We start from the raw sequence: 19572 nt of genomic DNA on the forward strand, positions 1-19572 counted from the left end.
TACAAGAATGTTTTTTTACCTGCGGCAGGGCGTTAAGAATAAAAGGTTCAAAAGTGTATTTTTAGGTTTTATATGATCAGGAGTTTGCACAGATGGATCTGGTCCGAAATCTTTGAATTATTCTACTAAGCTTGCTTGTAACTGAACTACAAACAATATGAGAATCCTCGAAACAGTGGCACGGCGAACATGCATGTCGTCCTAGACCAAAAATGTTGTCCATTACGTGCAATCAACATCAAAATAAGCTTGTTTAAAAACGGCCCCTGCCTTAAATTCTCAACTTTTTTGGAATATTATCTTTACAAAACGTGAACAAGGACAAATTAAATCGACAATAGTCAAATGTCTCCCTAAAATATAAGGGGTGATTTTTGGAAATATAGTATTATTATATATCTATTATTTCCTTCGCATCCAATATGGATAATCTTTTATGGCCGCTGGGACTCAGAGTGAACAGAGTCCAGTTGATGACTGTAATGCCCGCGTACAAAACACCGCATCAAAAAAGTGATTCCCTCCGAATACAGTCGGCGCTCCCTGCAACATAGGCACAAAGTAACACACCTGCACTCCCCCCCCCCCCCCCCCCGAAACAACCGCTACGACTCACAGACTACTTGGGCCTCGTCCGCGCCGGAGACTGCACGCTCGACGACTGTCTCCTGGAGGAAGACGCTACCTTCTCCACGGGTCTCTTAGCGTTCGACGGAAGCTTGGGGCTCGTTTCCGTGAGGGAAGCCCTGGACTTCCCCACGCTCAACAGGGTCCTGCCGAACGCGCTGGTGGGCCGGGACGACTCCTTGCCGCGCGGCTTCGCCTCGCGCTCGCTGGTCTCTCTGGACGAGTTGTTGCTGCTGTCCAGCCTCTCCCCGCTGCTGGCGGCGCTGCCGTCCTTGGCCGGCTCCGACGGCCGGCCCGACCGCTCCGCCTCCTTCTTGGCCACCAGGTTGCTCTTGCCCAGGTCGGCCGACCGGCGGCTCTCCCTCTGGCGCAGGGCGCTCTTCAGGAAGGACAGGCCCTTGTCCTCAGACTTGCTGCTGCGCCGCAGGTCGCGGGACGACGCGCTGGGCGAGCGCAGGCTGGTGATGGACGAGCTGCTGCTGGAGCTCCGGAACGACTTGCGCTCCGCCCGGACCTCCAGGCCGCCGCTCTTCGCCAGGGCGCAGCGGGCCGCAGAGCCGCCGCGGGAGGGGTCCGCCAGCGGGCTGGTGTGCACAGAGTCCCGGCTGAAGCTCCGCTCGATCAGCCTCTTCCGGCCGCCCGCCGCGCTCCTCTCCAGGCCGGAGAAGGTCCTCTCCAGGCCCGAGAAGGTCTTCTTGGCGGTGGGCGACGGGGACGCCGACGACTGGGGCGTGGCGCAGCCCAGGCACTGCTTCCGCTGCGGGGTCCCCTCCGGAGCCGGCGGGTGGCACGACGGCTCCTTCTTCTTGGAAGGCGTGCCGCTGGGGGTGAGGGTGACCTTCTTGGCACTGACGCTCTTGGTTTCCCTGGTGATGGAGTTGTTGTTGTTGATGACCTTTGAGCCCTTGACCGGAGTGCTGGAAGACGGCGGGGCCTTTTGGGTCGGCGGGGAGCAGAGACGCTTTTTGGAGTTCTTCTCCTGCTCCGCCTTGTTGGAGGACTTTGTGGACGACGACGTGGTCTCCACCCGGGAGCCGAAGCCGATGATACTGCTCTTGCGCTTGGGCTCCTTCGCCGGGGCGGGCTGCGGGGCCAGCGCGTTCTGGTCTTGAGCCGTGATCTGGTTGTTGTTCTCCGTGGCGTCGCCCTTGGGGCCCTTCTTATCCCCGGGCGGCGGGGCCTTGGTGTAGACCATGTCCAGGAAGCGGTTGTTGCTCTCCTGGTCGCCGGCGTTGCTCTCCATCACGGCCAGCGGCGCCCGGCTGCCAAAGTAGCGCTCGTGGCGGCTGTAGCTGCCGAAGCAGGAGGTGGACACCTTGTCGTCGCAGGCCTCCCCGATCCGCTCGAGGGGCGGCGAGCAGCGGGAGTCCAGGGAGAAGCGGGATGGCGAGTTGGACCGCATCTGGAGCTTTGCCGACAGGGACCAGGAGGGCTTCATGCCCGACTCGCCGAAGGCCAGGGGGCTGGTGACGGACGAGCGGGAGGACAGGCTCTGCCGCTGGATGCTCCGCACGAACGGCCGGGTGGAGAACCCGCCTGAGGACGGACGGTTGAAAGGAAAGACGCCGGGTGAGCCATCGCTTCGCCTCGCACCGTTTAGGATGCACTTTAGGTAACGTCCTAAATGACGAAGAACGTCGGGAGTCCACCGTTAGAAGAACTGCAGCAAAGGCTCTTTAGTGAGGGGGAAGTAGTCCCATGCGATGATTAGCTTTGTTTTTTTTAATTTGTGAATGCCTGATTATACTATGCTGTCAACTATTCAAGCACTATATACTGTAATTAAACACTATTTTTTACATTAACATGATAATACCGTACAACACTATCACAAAAATCTCATGTATGTAGTCAAACAAATTGACTTTCACTATATTTAAATACTATAACATAATCATGTTTTTGACTATCTTTGAATTCTTTAAAAACATCTAACTGCATAAACTTGTGTGTGTCATAACATTTACGGAATCCTGTATTGAATGAATATTTCCTTTTTCTTGGTGTAAATTACATTCAAAGGGTATGCAAGGTTGTAGCCCCATTTTCACAAATTAAACTGAAAACCTTTTGCCTCTCCATTATGCCTCCATTCTAAGGAAAATTGACTTTTACGACAAGAGGGCAAAAATGTCCAGTCGAGAGTTGATTTCCAACGTGTAACATCATTGATTTGACACCGAAGATTCGAGCCCCTTAATATTCCACTGGCGCTGCAGGGTTTGACTGCCACAAAACGCCATTCGACTCTGCACTTAAGTGCCGAGCCACAAGTGATAACTTTTATACGGCGAAAACGTGTTAAACCTGCACTGCGTCTCGCGAACTGTGTGCCCTTGCGGGGCAGAATTACCGCCGTAACGAATATGACTCTATAATAACTACGCAACCCGCGCTAAGAGGAATGTCGGAGAGTGGACTGTAAAAAAATGAAGAAAGAACCCCATTACAAAAATGTCAGGGGAGGAGACAAGAGGAGGAATACAAAAAGCCCCCCCTCACCGTCGTCGTCGCAGCGCTCGCCGGAGAACTCCACGGACTCGGCCAGGGAGGCCATGGAGGTGCGTCTGGAGGAGGTGCCGGAGGCCAGGCTGGCGGGCCGGCTGCCCGGCAGCCTGTTAACCCAGTGGTCACACAGCGACGAGCTGGTGGAACCTGTCAATCAAACAGCCCGGGGGGTTAGAGTTCACCTGGAAGACGATTCTTGGGGGCGCGCTGGGACTAGAATGAGAGAGAAAGAGCGTTTTTCTTATTTGATCAATTCAAAGATTTTTTTTTTTCCCATCCAAGGTCGGCCGTTAAATTATAGCGAACCCATAAAATAGGCCGTTACCTGGGCTTACACAGTCACTAACAGTTTGTGGGCTTTTTTGAAAGAGTTGACCGAAATAGATTGACGACACAATTTCTTAGCAGCCCTGCCGTCTCAGCCCCTAATAAAGCCAAAAGGTTTTGTGGGACTATAAACCTCCCGAGGGTTCCCGGACGCGTACCTGCGACGGAGCTGTTGGCCGACCAGGAGGGGATGGTGGTCCTCCGCTGGTAGAACAGGATGTAGGCCGACTGGTGACACACGTCCTCGTCCGCCATTGGCTGGACCTCGCTGTCGTCGAAGCAGTACCACTGGCCGTCTATGGAGTTCTTGCAGTGAGCTAGAGAGAGAGAGAGAGAGAGAGACAGAGAGAGAGAGAGAGAGAGAGAGAGTGAAAGTGAGGCAGATTTATTATGTAGGGTTGTAAATCTGTTGTTGGATTAATAACCTAAAGTCTGATGGCAAGCGAGCTCAAATATGGGTGAATGGGGCGTTTCCCTTGCTTTCTCTTCGTATTTGTATTTCGACCAATCACATTGCTGGAGGCGGGGATCTGTAAGAGTGTAATTGGCTAACAGCGAACACAAAAGTGGCAGGCACTAGTAAACCTTTCTAAAAACTAAAAAACATTCTGTCCGGAGACCAAGAGTGAAAAAGTCTAGAAAAGGTGCCTTAAAAAAAGTTTCAAATAAACAATGTGTAGACCAGCCACTGGCCCATTGTGGTCACCTGTGTAGTGGCCGCCGTGCATGTTGCCGTGGTGATTGCACACGGCGTAGAGGTCGTACAGGTAGTCGTCGGGGTTGCGGCCCAGGCCGTAGGGCCGTCGCCACGGCGACCAGTGGGACGGCAGGCTCCAGCTGCTCTGGCTCCTCTTGACCACATGGGGCGCCATGTCCATGCCCAGCAGCGGGAAGCGCACCATGTTCTGCATCTTTACCCTGCGGTCGCCCTCCTGTGAGAGAGCACCGTGGCAACACACCACGCAGCGTACAATCAACACCAAGTCCACTGGAGGATTTACAAAAACATATCATTTTAACAGGTCAAACCATACAGTTAGACAGAAGTCGGAGTCAGACTACTTAGTTAAACAAACTGCCTTTCAATCCTGTTCACCCATCATCATGGCAGCAGATGAGGGGCAATTAGGTTTCATCCTTTGGGGAATTGAAGCTGGAATCTGGGCTATAATACACAAACGTGTTTATAGGAATTTCTACACTGAGAGTATTTCAGAGCTAAAAGAAAAGGCGAGTGCAAGTGTGATTTTGCGCTGTGTGCAGACGGGCCCCAAACCGACGGCGTACTGTACAGGGCCCTGTACTCTGGACCCGGTCTGTAATTGATCCAACATGCCACGGTAAGCTGGCTGGCATCACAGCTAGAGAAGGCGGAATGTATTTTCCCATGGCACCGTGGCAAGAGAGGAAGCCGCGGAAAAAAGGGAGACAGCTTTTCGAAAAAGGAGTCACTTATTCATCTTGACAGATTGTAGCCACTTCCAAATGCTCCTCTCCCCCCCGTTTCCTGCTCACAGCCCTCTCTGTCTCGGCGTCGGATCTGCGTTACAGTTAAACGGCTCGGAAGGCGCCTGCTTCGTAATCAGTCACACAGCATTTGCTTTCAATTCAATGTGCTCTCCGCAGTGTTAAGAGGGTCTAGTCACCAGAGATTCTTTATTCTTTTTATTCTCTAAGTGCTGTACTCCTTGTTTTGGTGTGCATTTGTGGCGGAGGAGCAAAAATTAGGGGGAGGATGCATTGTAATTAATACAAACGACTTTAGATGAGGTTGTACAGGCCAGTGTATACTTAAAAAGTATATACCACTGCCACAAGATATTTGTGTAGTTACTGTTTTGTCCTCCTCTGTTAGTTGAATAAAGAACACGCGGTTGAAGTGCTACATCTCCGTAACGTTCATGAACTAACGCTGATATGAATCTTACTTTCTATTGTTATTTCTGCGTTTTTTTACATTACAGGGGATTACGGGGACATTTCAGTCCACCAGAGACTGGGAACAATCTCCCAGGGTTCATTACTAAAACTGGTAATAAAGTATGATCTTATCCAACTATCTCAGATCCCAAAGTAACCTTGTGTTCAGATTCCTACGGCTACTCTGTCCAGTGTTGCTTTTCAGAAAGTCATCATAAAGGCAAAATCATTTTTTTGTAACCACTCCAACCACTCCAACCATTCCACTCAGTGGAATTTGACTGAATTTGACTCCCTCGCTTTTTAAAGCCATCCGGCCAGATGACTAAGGCCCTGTCCCAATTCTCCCCCTTCCCCTAGATTTGAGCCGTAACCCTAGATTTTGCACGTTCCCGCGAAAGGGTAGGGTGTCCTAATACTTAAGGGAGCAAGGGGGAGTGCTGTTTTTTTAACCTTAAAATCATCTTGAACACTAGCCAGCTCGGTAGCAGACTTGCAGCTAAGGGCAATCAAAGCAAGTGTTCATGTTAATGGGACTGGGCCTAAATGTCACGTGAGCGTGCGGGAGCAGTGTGCGGGGGTGCGTACCTGTCGGAACCTCTTCAGGTGCAGGATGAGGACGTCCGGCAGGGTCCACAGGCTGAGCTTGATGCGGCCCTGCTGCAGCTGCTTGCAGTGGGGGCATCGCCAGGCGTCGTCCGGGGCCAGCTGGGGAGACAGGGCAGCCAGCCGGCGGGCTTCAAGGCCATGCTCTAACCACATTGCTTATAAAAATAAAAGAGGGAGGGGCGGGGGCGGGGGCTACGTGCAGAGGTTGTAGAAGGCCCTCTGCAAGCGTCTCGAAAACTATTTCTTCAATAAAACATTGTTAAAAAAAAAAAAAAGGCAAGCGAGCTCCACCGCAGAGTGAATGTGGACTTGGCCTCTAAAGTTTGACTTTAATGCGAGGAAATAAGGAATAAACTACGGGGTGAAACCCACAGCGGGCGGAGAGCTATTTGAGATGTAGGCAGAAACACAAACACGCTGGGAGAAGGAGAAAGTGGAACCGCTCAGCCTGTCGACAGCAGGAGTGAAATGTATCGTCCCGCATCATCACCGTCCTGCAGCGACTACTACGTGTGTGTGTGTGTGTGCGTGCGTGTCTGTGTTACGTCTCTGCGTTATGTGCTGGTGTGTACTATGTGGGCCTGCGAGCACATGCGTGCGTGTGTCATTGTATTATGTGTGTTTGTGTGCATGTCTGCATTAACTTTTTCCATGTGTGTGCGCATGCATATGTGTATGAATGTGTGTCTGTACACGGACACATGTGTGTGTGTGTGTGTGTGTGCTTCATTGGATTATGTGTGTGTGTGCATGCCTGCATAAACTTTTTCCATGTGTGTGCACATGCATATGCGTGCGGATGAGTGTCTGTACACGGACACACATGCAGGTGTGTGCGTGTGTGTGTGCCTGTGCCTGATGGCGTTACCTGCTCCTCCTTGGTGTAGAGCTGGAAGCACTGGGCGAGGGTACAGGCCTGAGGCTGGTGGTGCTGCTCCCTGTGCAGGTAGACGCTCTCAGCGTCGGGGATGTACTCCTCCTCCGTGTGGCCGAACAGACTGAGGAGGAACCGTCATGGGCTCGCGGTGAATAAAGAACCGCGAGTCGTGCCTTGCAGCTTGTTTATAAACCCGACGGTAACGTAGTGCGCTTGTCTCCAACGGGGAAGGTTAAAAGCCCTGAGAGCTAAAAGGGTTTGCTTCTCTGAAATAGAGTGGTGATAGACCGGGACGTGATGTGTTCAAGTGAATTGCATTCATGAAGCTGCTGCACATGAGTTAAATATTGGAACGTCTGGAACTTCATCTTCATCATCATCATCATCATCATCCTCATATTACAATTACATAACTTGTTTCTCAGTTGTTTCTCAAGTGCTAGGAGTACAGCGCCACCCTCGATCCGAGTGTGACTAATACCACGTTTAGAAAAGGCCTGGTTCTACTTACTAGTCCTTGGTTTCTTTGTCCCACTCCACCACGATCTTGACGTGCGGGGGACCCCCTTGTCCGCAGGACTTGTATGCTCTGCGGAAGGGAAAGGAACCTTTGAACACGCTGCCAAATGATCACCACAATTACAAATTAAAAGCCTGTCAACACACACCCTATTAACATGACTCAAGAGACTCATTAGAACATCGCTCGAGGAAGGAAAAAAAAAAACAATGATACAAAACGGATAAGCATCAAGTAATCAAACCACACTGATAATTATACAGCATATTAGGGCTAAATGTAGTATGTAAACAAACAATCAATGCATGTCTGATGCAGGCACCTTATGGAGCCTTTGTGAGGATGTAACCGGTTTTTCCGTGAACACGTCTCCGATATGAGGCAAGACACCGGTTAGAAACATACTCAACCCGCTGAGCAGACCATTTTAAATGAGAACCTGTCAAACTCCTGTCAGGGCCTGTCATGCCGCCATGCAGAGTTGAGGTGGGGGGGGGAAATCAGATGGGGAGGGGGAGCCTGTGAAACTGAGAATAGCAATTCTCTCACATAGTTGTTGGAATGCATTGGCGTGGAGGTGGAGGTGAAGTAAGTGCTGCTGACAGACCTTTCAACGGTGGGATGGCACAGCGGCTGATCGTCTTGGGGAAGGAGGTAGGTGATTCCGACCACGCCCACCACTCGCAGACTGAACGGTCCCACCTAAGGAACGACAGCAACGACAGCAGCAGTAGCTTGAATCGATCCACTGTGATGAAAGGCGCGTGTTCATGGTGTGTTGGCTGTGCCGTTGTGCAATGGGACACGACACAACACACCACACTACCCTTGCATATCCTCGAATGAAACTGCATGAAAGCAACAAATGTTACGTCACTGATAAGCATGCCTGAACAAGCTTATCTTTGATTATTTATTCCTTCAGTGGTAAACATTTTGCCCATATTTTGAGAAAATATGGATCTATATATACGGGCTGTGCAGTGTCACCAATCACTGTTTATATTCAACCAATATTATCGATGTATAAATGCCTATGGATATGGTGGTGCTACTTACAGGAAATGTAATATTTTCTGTATTAAAGTATTAATATGGGCATTTTTAGAGTTATTATCAAAGAAAGAATTCATCCCGACACCGTCCTTTTTATTTTTAAAACCTAAAGAACTGTACCCTGGACTATATCCTTATGTTGATTTATATTGTTTTGTCAAAATTGTTACTTTATAATCTATATTTGTAACCCACGCTCTGTGCACGTCCAAACTAGGGATTTGTGCACACGCCTCGCTATGTACATGATGTATTCCAACTAATGCATGTATGATGACCTCTTCTTACCTGGATGTAGACCCCAGGCCTCAACAGATGACGCATCTTCTCCAGAATCTCCTTCTGCAGTGTGTCCCAGGTCACCGTGCGCTCCATGTACAAAACAAATGGGAGACCGAACCTGCAGCGAGTAGGACATAAGACACGATTTAACATGACTGCTGCTAACTCAAGTTCCTTCAGTCAGAATATCAATATTACAAAGAAACTTGAGGACGAGATGACTTCATATTGATGCACTTACTGCATTAATGTTCTAATATTTTATAATGATATAATTAAAAAGGGAGGATTTTTTCCTTTAAGCATTCAAATGTTTGTTATAATCATGAAGCCTCTCCACACATGTAATGATCAGAATGATAAAAGCCATTCAACATGAACTGCTCCATGCTAAACCAAGACGATCAAAGCGTGAGGACTCGTGCAGTACCTTCTTCCTTGGTGCCCGCTGCAGGCCCTGTTGCACACCAGGAGGATGACCTTCTCCGGGCCCAGGTTCTTATTGGGCGACGCGCCCAGCGGGGTCATGGCCCCCTGCATGAACGACGGGGTCCGGCCCATCTCCGCCCCGTACTTCAGGTTGTTCTGGTTCAGATTGGCCAGTAGACTCCCTGAGGATCGAAACTTAGGTGAGCCACACCGCAGACCTTGGACATACCCTTCACACTAAGGCTGCATTCCAAAACAGTGTCCTCCTCCCTGTTGATCGTTCACCGTTTCCCCGCGGAGAAGGACCGTATCGGTTCATGGGCGAGGAGGAGGATAAAGTAGCGTGGGAAATGATAGATGAGACACCTTCTTCAGTGGCACCAATATCCCCAAAGCACTTCCTGTGAACGAACTCAATCTGAAAGCAGCTTCGGCGGCTGTTTAAGGCTTATAGACTTATTATGTATAGTAGCTTGCTTATTCTTCAGTACACACCGTTACGGTTGCAATCGGGGAGAGCACCTGGAGAGGTAGGAAACGAGGTCAAGCGGAAATTCGCTATAGAAATACTATTGGAATGCAGCCAAGGACAATCCACTGTAGTGTACCTCTTTTAGTGCGAATGTTCTCCAGCCTGAAGGTCTCCGGCGTCTCAAAAGCAAAGACGGAGTCGCTCTCTTGAATGATGTCGAGGTCGTCGTCGTCGTCGCAGAAGGAGCGGTGGAAGCCGTCGTAGTACATTTCTGTCAAGACGAACTGACAGGAAAAAACAAAACAAAACACTCAATCAAATCAATCAAATCAAAACATGTCACTCCAAACATCCAATCATGTCATCATTCCACGGACACATGCATTTGACATATTTTCTTCTTTTTTTAAATTAATTCTTTGAACCCAGACCAGCATATTTTCCTTTGTCTAATTGGGTGCCTGACTTAAACGAGTATAACTACTCCCTGTCATAATTCCAGACATTCATCTGCTGGAATAACGTATGTCATTCATGCACGGAAAACCACAACACACGACCACAAGGCCCCAAGTAGAGATTCCAATGGCTTCCCAGACCGTCTGTGCATTCCACACGTTTTCTTTCCCTCAAAAATAATAAGGTTTGCACCATCAAAGTTCCTTACAACGATAACAAACGGAGCATATTCTGAAATTCAGTTTGTTATCTCAGGCTACGGTCTTAGGCACACACTATTGGATTAAATGGCTGGTGAAACTGTATTTGGACTTCATTATTTGCTTTATGTGAGAGATATGTGCATAGCAAGGACACAATATAAAACCGTCATGAAGCCACCTCAAAATAAAAAATATATAAAATATAGCTTTCATAAAACTATGGGAATCAAGCCTCTAATAATGAATATCAATGTAATTGGGAAACAGGAACTAAAATAGCTGTAGTAATGTCTGTAGTAAATGCCCATTCGGTGATGCCATGAACCCAACTGCCCATTCAGCGTAAACTTTTAAACGGTTCTAGCCGCGGATATTCACAAAGCATACAAAAGAGCAACTGTGCCAGGTCTTTTCTGGGTGCTGAGCTCACATATTGTGACATACAGTGTGTGTGTGTGTGTGTGTGTGTGTGTGTGTGTGTGTGTGTGTGTGTGTGTGTGTGTGTGTGTGTGTGTGTGTGTGTGTGTGTGTGTGTGTGTGTGTGTGTGTGTGTGTGTGTGTACGCGTGTGCGCGCGTAACCTGGTACCACTGCAGCAGTTCTAGTTAAAAATAAAAAAATTAAGTAAGGGGCACCTGGTCCATGGGGATCTTGGTCTCCCGCGACACCGCGTCCCGGAGCCGGTATACAGTACTGTTGAGGGGCACGGCCACGCCGATCCGCATGCAGTGGGAGTACTTCCCCTGGTAGACCACCGTCACGTACAGCGGTCTGGGGAGCAAGTGAGGTGAACAAGCGCAGAGGTCAGGAGGGAGCCATGGTCTAGACTAGACTTGGGCCCTGTCCCAATTCTCCCCCTTCCCATAGATTTGAGCCCTAACCCCGGATTTTGCGCGTTCCCGCGAAGGGGTTGGGTGTCCCAATACTTAAGGGAGCAAGGGGGGAGTGCTGTTTTTCCCTTAAAAATCAACCCTTGAACGCTAGCCAGCTCGGGAGCTGACTTGCAGCTAAGGGCACTCAAAGCAAGTTAAGGGGAGAGAAATGGGACTAGGCCTTGGTATCTGAAGACGATACGCAGTATAAGTACATACACATGCACTCAAAGATGCTTGGGATAAAACATCCACTGAACGGCAGACTATATAGTATTCTTGTTTTTGGGGTCACACCCTTGTCCGACCCCTTGTGAGTGAGTATTGCAAAACACAAAAGTATTGTCCTCACAATGACATTGACCGTAAGATACTACACTGTTACAACCGCACACAAAAAATAAAAAGACTCTTTTGGGACCCCTCTTTAACCATGCGTTCAATTCCTCTGCGTCAAAGCAAGAAACCATAATTGCGAGGTTGCCGAACATTGGGTGAGCTAAATTACAGTGTGTGCCGTTCCAAGTAACAACCCCTGTCCTTTCGCTGGAATCAAGGCCTCCAGGACGATTAAACCAATTGAGTCAACCAACTGCCACTCGCCACCGTATTGGGAGCGTGTCGCAGCCTGCCAGGTAAACACACCTCGGTGCCCAATCGGATCCCACATGCGGGTGAACCGTGCACTCACCTGGTGTGTGGTAGAGGGATGGGTAGGGAGATACAGAGGAACGGGTCGAATGTGTTGCTCTGCTTCTGGCAATGGGGGCAGGTAAGGGAGGACCTGTTGGGAGGATTAAACAGATTGAAGAATCAGTGTTGGAAAGGGCTTGCATAGAAAAACTGAGTAGGAGTTTTGAAGTACAGTGTACCTGTACTGAGCCTGGAAGAGCTCTTGCACAAAGGACCCTGCAGACAGAGGGGGTGAGGGGCCTTCCACGCTTTCATCGTCTTCTTCAATCGGCGGCTGAGTGGTCAAAAGCAAAAGGGGTTTGTTGTCAGAAAAGCATTAACAAGAGACTATAGCAATGACAGGAGATAGGTGTTCCCAGTAGGTGATGAAGTATGGTCAAACTATTACTACATATTGTCCTTTGAATAATGGTAAAGGTTTAAAGGAAATCTATTTTTTCATAGTTATTGGAATAGTTTTCAAAACAAAATGTATGCACTCTTCAAGAATTCACAAACATAGCTTTAGCTTTTAGCTTAGCATTTAGCTTTTGTAAATTATAAATTGATAGTCCTGCATCAAAGATAGATTTGCTTCAGTGAAATGGCATCATTGGAAGAGAGCATTTATTCCAGACATTGAAACGACTTTAATTATTCAATGATAATAATCCCATTTACTACATGTAATCAAAATGAGGATATTATATTTAATGGAACAGATTAATCACATTGGCATCTCCAATGGATTTAGTTGGACCAGAAACCCCCGCAGTAAATTAATTATGATGTGGCTGAACTTTTAGAGCGGAAAACGGATGCAGCCCTGGCTGAAACGTATTATCTGCCTTTTACTTTCGCACCTTATTATCAGATTCCTTCTACAGATATAAATCAACTGAGAGCTTAACACTAAACACAAGGTAGGCATTTTGTTGTGAAATAGTCCAACATACCTAGCAAAGCGCCGAGGAATTTGTGGAGGTCATGTTACATGTACCTGTGAATCGCCCTGCCCTGACAAACCCCTGTGTTCTGTTGATGGCCCTGCAGCTTTTGTTGGGAGTTTTCTCCTTTTGTTGTGTTTGTTTTAAACAGTGACATGTGTAAGGCCTACAAGTTAAGGATAAAGTTAAGCTATACAGTACTCTTTCAAAAAGGTATAGCCAATGTTTGGGACATCGGGAATCATACAAGAGATCCAAACAAAACTAAAATGATCTATACACTATATAAAAAGGTATAGACAATGGAATTCTACAATAAGCTGTAGGTCACTGAACTCAAAGGTCACCCAAACCTTTGTCGATCCATTTTGCATTACACACTTACACACAAACAGCAGTTTGTTTATCATGGGCTGTAGGTTTTATTCTATTTGTATAACAATCAGTTTCTACAAGCCTTGTGATAACCAATGGAAGTAACTGGACTCCCAACACAATACAACCTAACCAATCCCTGGACTCACCCTGATGGAAGGTCCACTGTCAGGATGGACTGCGTTGAGGTCTTCATGAACTCTGTCCAACAACCACAGCAGAAACTCCTGAGCATCATGCTGAGAATTCCCTCTATATTGTAATGCACTTTTGGACACGGCATTCTGTAAACAAAAAGGAATACTTAGAAAAGAAACCGGTCCTATGTGTGCAGAGTAAAACATCTCCATCAACGTTCGCAATTATTGTACGTAACATTTACATTTGTGAAAGACATTTTATAATCATAAACACTATAACAAAAAAATAAGAAGTACATATGCTTTAAATGACATTGCAACTTCATGCAAATACATTATGATGTTGACAATAGTTTAAACAATCCTTCAATTGCTTTCATTCATGAAAGACATTTTGACATGCTTACTTTGAATTCCCTGCTGTGCTGAGGAGTGTATTCAAACGTCCACAGGGCCCGAACGAGTCCAGAAAGTTGTTCCGTCACTTCTCCTCTGTTCCCGGGGGCTTTCCTCTGTAAGTGCACGCCGTTTGTCATAGGTCTCTCCTCGTTCGACTCGTCGTCCTTGTACTGCTCCAGACCCAGATATTCAGCGAACAGTTCGGTGTTGCTCAAGCACTGCAGAACCGCATTCATGAAACAAGTGTTGCCATGGTTCTTGAGACCTGACACTCCGGGAACCTTGTCCCCGGATAGGAAGCCACCGATGTCACAGTCATCCACATGCAGATCTTTACTCCCATTTTTGAATGAAGTAAAGCCTCCATCATCCTTGTCGTCTTCTGTCGGCACCTCAGACACAAAGTGGGACAGTGTGGAAAGAGTCCTCAGAACTCTGCTCATAAAGCTGCCCACAGAACGCACCGAGCCCCGCCTGAAGAGCTTCTTGCCGAAGCTCGACTTCTTGTCCTTGGTTGCAGTTTTACTAGACATGATTTCTCTTTAGAAAGTAAAAAAAAATAAAAAATCACCAGTACAGCGTCAAAAAAAATACTCTATGCGCAAACTGAAGGGCCATTTTCCAGCTTTAGTTTCAGGCGTTAACCCCCGAACCATCGACCGCAACTCAGAAGCATTGACTCACTAGATGACCCTCAAGGCATTCGCCCCAACCAGGTGTACCCAGCAGGGAGGCTAGCATTAGCTATCCCCAGCCAACCAACTATACCTATATTTATCGATGCGTCCCGTCAAAATATAGTTACCTCATTCGTGTTTTCACTTGCAAAGTACCCGGGCGAACTAAACACAACAACTTAACCCATCCTAGCGCGATGGTTAACTGTACAATAAACCAAATCAACCTAACTGCCTGTCAGCATTTCAGCACTTTGTACGAGTCGCTTGCGCCAATGTTGTCCCTTGGTTAAGGGTAGCTAACGCCGTGGGCTAGCCAGACTAGCTGACAGTGCTAACGCTGCTAGCTAACTCGGCTAACGTTAACAGTGCAGCAATAACAACAACACGGGCTAGCAGAGGTAGGGCAAACGTCTCCTCCGGTCGGGCTGAAGCGCCATTGAGAAATGCGTGGATATCCGCCATTGCAAAAGACAAGTATAAACCACAGGCAGTCGGTTTCTGGAGGATGGTTCACCTTACATTTGTCACATCTTGCTAAAAAAAAAATATTATTGCAATGTTGGTGTTTCACTGTTATATTCGAACTTCCGGTCTAAGTTCTTTCAAAGCAAAAGTCGTTGTTATTAAATGCAGCGACTATATACAAATATTACCTTAATCCTATTTTTTGTAATAATACATTTAAATAAATCAAATTATTGTAGGATAATGCACCGTTGTGTGTATAAATGTTTTTTATTTGTCAATTATTGAATTGTGCTAATTTCACGTTTACCTAGACTAGAGTTGCGAGTACTTTTACACCATTAACAAATGCATATTAAAAAAAATACAGCATGTTTAAAGTATAGACACATTCAAATGCAGTCTTACAAAGTTTAAATGTTTTTACAAAGCATTTTTTTAGAGACAAATAATATGTATAACAGTGGTAAAATAGCGATTTGTCATAATCAATAATGTTTGGTCTTGTTTGTCTTGTTTGTGTTTTGCAGGAAACAAGATTGGAATTCAACTACCTGTGTCCTACATGCTTTTGCTTTTACATACAATGTTTAATGTAATCATTCTATTTGATTGAACATTTTCATGCAACTTATATATTGGATAAAGCTTCATTGTATACGTTATCCATCAGGTCGAATAGGTGACAAATAATTAACGCAATCAGGATAAGCTACACAGTGCACTAAGATCAGATATTTATTCATTATATTCTGAGTAATCTGAGTAATATACATTGAAGTTTCCTATTGTAGCTACATAATCTTCTCTATATAGATGAAGTATTCAAGATCATGCCAGAATGTTTGTCGTAGTTGGCATGCCAAGCACCTCGAGGTGGATCAATTGTATCTGATTGAAAGGTTGCATAAAATCAATGGCAAATATTTGTGTGTTACTCAATGCGGGGCACATTGTCAAGAGAGTAGAATGCATAATGAGATTCCACTTATCACTGTGAGACCCATGTATTAAGGTCAGCCAAGTCGAAAAATATTAAACCTGTTCAGGTAGGGACTGGTGTTTATTTGTATAGTATAGTATATTGTATAGTGTATATAAGTGTATATTTATGTCATATATATATATATATATAGGGTATATATATATAGGGTATATATATATATATATAAGGGTATATATATATATATATATATATATATATATGTATATATATACCCTTAACACATCAGTAAGGTGTAATTAGAATAAATACGTTCAAGAAGGGTTAGGGTTATGCATTATCCAGCTTTTATATTTAAATAATGAGACTGAGATGTGTTTCAACACATAAAAAAACATGCTCATCATCAGGATTATTTTCAAAATCCCAGAGATGCCAAATCGTTCTATTTCTGTATATTTGCGCTTAACACTCATTGACGGCAGGGGGCAGCATTCCTTCACACCTAAGCTTGTTTGAACTAATGCATCGTATGGTACTGTTGCTTGATACACAGCTACTGTAACGTGTCCATGTTGGACATAATGTTCATGTCAAGTGCATTTATTGGAAATGTGTGTTGTTGTTCCTCTTTATAAACATAAAACAGACAATAGTGTGCTTTCGTATTGTCTGTTTCATAGGAAATGTAACAGCATTTCAAATTCCAACCCAATGATTAGTTCTATAGTATTTATACTAACCTGCTTAGGTCTTAAAAAGTAAAAAAAAAAAAAAAAAACATAATTTCATGTATTAGACTTTGTATAGAGCGAACAGTTTGTATAATGAATTCAGATTTCATCAGGGTGAAACAACTTGGAATGATTTGAGCAGTGGACATCCCAATACAAATAACCCAAAAATATCGGGATATTTTCATGAATTAGTATTTTGTTGTCATCACGGCAAGTTTATCGACGAGGACAATTTCAAGGATACAATGTTTTTCTCACTTTTCTGTGAATATGTTTTGCATATATATTCTGTCTGGTTCGATATCAGGTGGAATAGACTAAGCAACTATGTTATTCTCTCCTAGGTTTGCTAATGAAAAGTGCATCAATAATCTTAAATATCAATAATCAATAATCTTAAACAATAACCCATAATGGGTAATTGTTATTATTATGTTAGTGATGGTAACTGCATGACCATTGCAGTTGTATGTAGCCTACCTGCTTGTATGTAGGCCTATGCTTCGTGTTCTGTTCTTTTTTTATGTTTCATTGAGCTGATTGAAATATATATATAATGACAGAGATGTTTGCCTTTGAGTAGGTAAGCAAGTGGAGGCATTGGAAGCATTCAAGCTGTCTATAAAAAAGATGATACATCAGAACTCTAAACCCATTATTATATTTTACGATCTCACAACACCACGGACCTTGTTATAAGATACTGGGAGCCACAGATGCTCGGAGTGCTTCAAACCTGCAGAGGAAGTTCTCTATTAAAGTGTCCATGGTAACGAAGAGGCATATGGCCTCGCATCGCTGGATACAGGGATGCCTGGCTTTGACACTCACTTTGTCTCTTCGTCTCAAAATGAAGTTAACTTTTAATAATTTTGGGAACGACTCTTCTTCCTGTGACCATTAGCGCAGATACTTTGACAGTAAATCAGCCAGTATAGTCGTGCGTGACCAATGTGTGTCGGTATGAGTTCAACAAGTCCTGCTGAAGATTCGTGCTCTTACTGCGTTTAGCTGTTTAGTTTAGCCTTACTGAATTGTTTGTGCTTGTTGAGTGCGTCATCAAAATACATTTTTTAATCCAGAGATTTATATTAAGAGGACACATTAGAAATACAAACAAGACAGAACTCTACTTGCTGTCCTTAACCTTTGATACAACGTTTTTTAAGGCAAGGACATAGGCCTATACTTACCGGCTGTTATTCACATATAGGCTCAATACAGACATAGGCCTATTCATTTTCCATGACAAATTAACATAAAGGCATGTATATTGCTGGCCCAAAACCTAAATAGCATATTTACCACGGATAAACCTGCAATATGTTACATGGGCATTATCAAATCCAAACTCAAAACATGTTCATTCGGTAGGTACGTCATTATAACGTCACATCAATGAATATAACAAATAATAACCAAGAAAATCCCCTACTGTAAAATGTTTACAGTTATTTACCAAAATAAACAATGATCGGTTTGTGATTGGTTAATGATGAGGATCCAACCAAGACATATCAATGGCTTACAATGAAAAACAGTATACGTGTGGAGTAATTTCTCATCTTAGGAAGGCACCTCTTTCCTTCAAGCCCATAATTAACGTCCCCGTGCCTATTTTTAGCATCTGTGCCCCTGCCGTTGATGTGTGCTGATATGCAAACACGAGAGGGATACAAAGCCTTGTACAGATCTCCTATCTAGCAAGAGGGAGTAACGGAGATAGCAAACACGTCATCCAAAACGGCATATTCAACATGAGTTAAACAAAGCGGTGATGATGATATAAGCACCTTTGAGGTGACTGAAACAAAGAAGTAGGCCTAGTTCATTACAGTCAGCACATTATGTGCTTGTCTGTCACTAAGTCTTTATTTGTAGCCTATTGATTTTTATTGTTGTCTGGTTATTCCAATTACAAGGCAGGCTATATCTCCGCACAGTGCAATAAGGGCATGTCAGCTATCAATGGATAAACTGATAATATCATATATTATACAAGAAAACACATCTGTCACAGATGTAAACAATTTAAACCAATTACTTATTGGTGTTATTCTTAGTCTTATTCCAAATAGTTTGCTTTTCAATAAAGTTCCTTTTCCCCAAAGAACAAACCCTACGTTAAGTAAGTGTGTTTTTTCTTTAATTTCCAGCTAGGTTAAGCGAAGAGAGAAGTTCGACATATTCGTGCCTAACATTCATCCCCACCTCCCCTCCCACCTTTTTCCCGTCTAACCCTAACACGATAGGAGAGCGTTAATTTTTTCTTCACAACTGCTATGACCTGATTACAACACAGCACGAGCTAACAGGGGCGGCATAAAGTAGCCAAACTAACAGGTGGATCCGGCGCTTTTAGTAGAGCGGTTTTCTTTCCGACATCCCTCAGCAACAGCTCGAGGGCAGTCAAAGTGTAGCTGCACTTCCGATGCCCATATTTGGCAAGCCTCAGCGAAGCGTGAGTGGAGGAAAGCATCTTGGAGGAAAAGATGAGAGCTCTTGTCTGTCGTGTAACAAAAGGAAAAGAGCCAAACGTCTTTTTTTCTCCCAGAAGTTGAAAGTGTATTTGTGTTGACAAACCACAGAAGACCTATTTCCGTTGATCCGCAGGAACTCGCAGCGCAGGAGAGACACGCAGGAAAATAAACAATTCCACATCACAAACTGTCAAGAGCCACAGGTGAGCACATTTTTTCCTCTATCGATAGAAAATCAATTTAAATGGTCTCCCTTTTGTTTATTCAATCACACGATAAAGCGTCAGTGAGTAACTGCAATCTTAAAATATGTTTACATCAATCGCCACCTGTTGATTAAATCTATAGCTATAAACTGATATAAACTGGCAGATTACAAAGTTAACTCAAGTCTGTTGGCACCGTGTGCATTTGTTGAGAAAGCTTTAATATTCATTTGCAACTTGTTGTATGTATGTAGTAGCCTATGGATCGACATTGTACAGTAGATGCACAGGCAGATCTACAACATGTCAGATTAGTTGTGTGGTAGAAATAATTGATCTTGAACTGTTCTGATCCAGCTATTTATTTG

General features: G+C 45.1%; 1 protein-coding gene across 1 annotated transcript; it reads right to left on the reverse strand.

The window, feature by feature from the left end:
• Positions 1-583: 583 nt before the first annotated feature.
• usp31 (ubiquitin specific peptidase 31) lies at positions 584-14850 on the reverse strand. Its single transcript, XM_084488573.1, has 16 exons — positions 13702-14850; positions 13304-13438; positions 12033-12127; positions 11852-11944; positions 10924-11059; positions 9764-9911; positions 9157-9337; positions 8733-8844; positions 7996-8090; positions 7380-7457; positions 6860-6989; positions 5971-6090; positions 4169-4394; positions 3621-3779; positions 3130-3282; positions 584-2163 (listed from the first exon to the last, which is right to left on the reverse strand). The coding sequence occupies exons 1-16, from the start codon at positions 14224-14226 to the stop codon at positions 620-622; spliced, it is 3930 nt and encodes a 1309-aa protein (XP_084344699.1). The 5' UTR covers positions 14227-14850; the 3' UTR covers positions 584-619.
• Positions 14851-19572: the final 4722 nt, after the last annotated feature.

Source organism: Micromesistius poutassou (genome assembly GCF_964030765.1).
Source record: "Micromesistius poutassou genome assembly, chromosome: 1".
Lineage (NCBI taxonomy): Eukaryota > Metazoa > Chordata > Actinopteri > Gadiformes > Gadidae > Micromesistius > Micromesistius poutassou.

Coding starts and splice junctions, on each gene's coding strand:
- usp31 (XM_084488573.1), bottom strand. CDS start 14,226: ATGTCTAGTAAAACTGCAACCAAGGACAAGAAGTCGAGCTTCGGCAAG. Junction 11,945..12,032: donor CTCTTCCAGGCTCAGTACAG/GTACACTGTACT, acceptor TCCTCCCAACAG/GTCCTCCCTTACCTGCCCCC. Junction 3,780..4,168: donor GCACGGCGGCCACTACACAG/GTGACCACAATG, acceptor CTCTCTCTCTAG/CTCACTGCAAGAACTCCATA.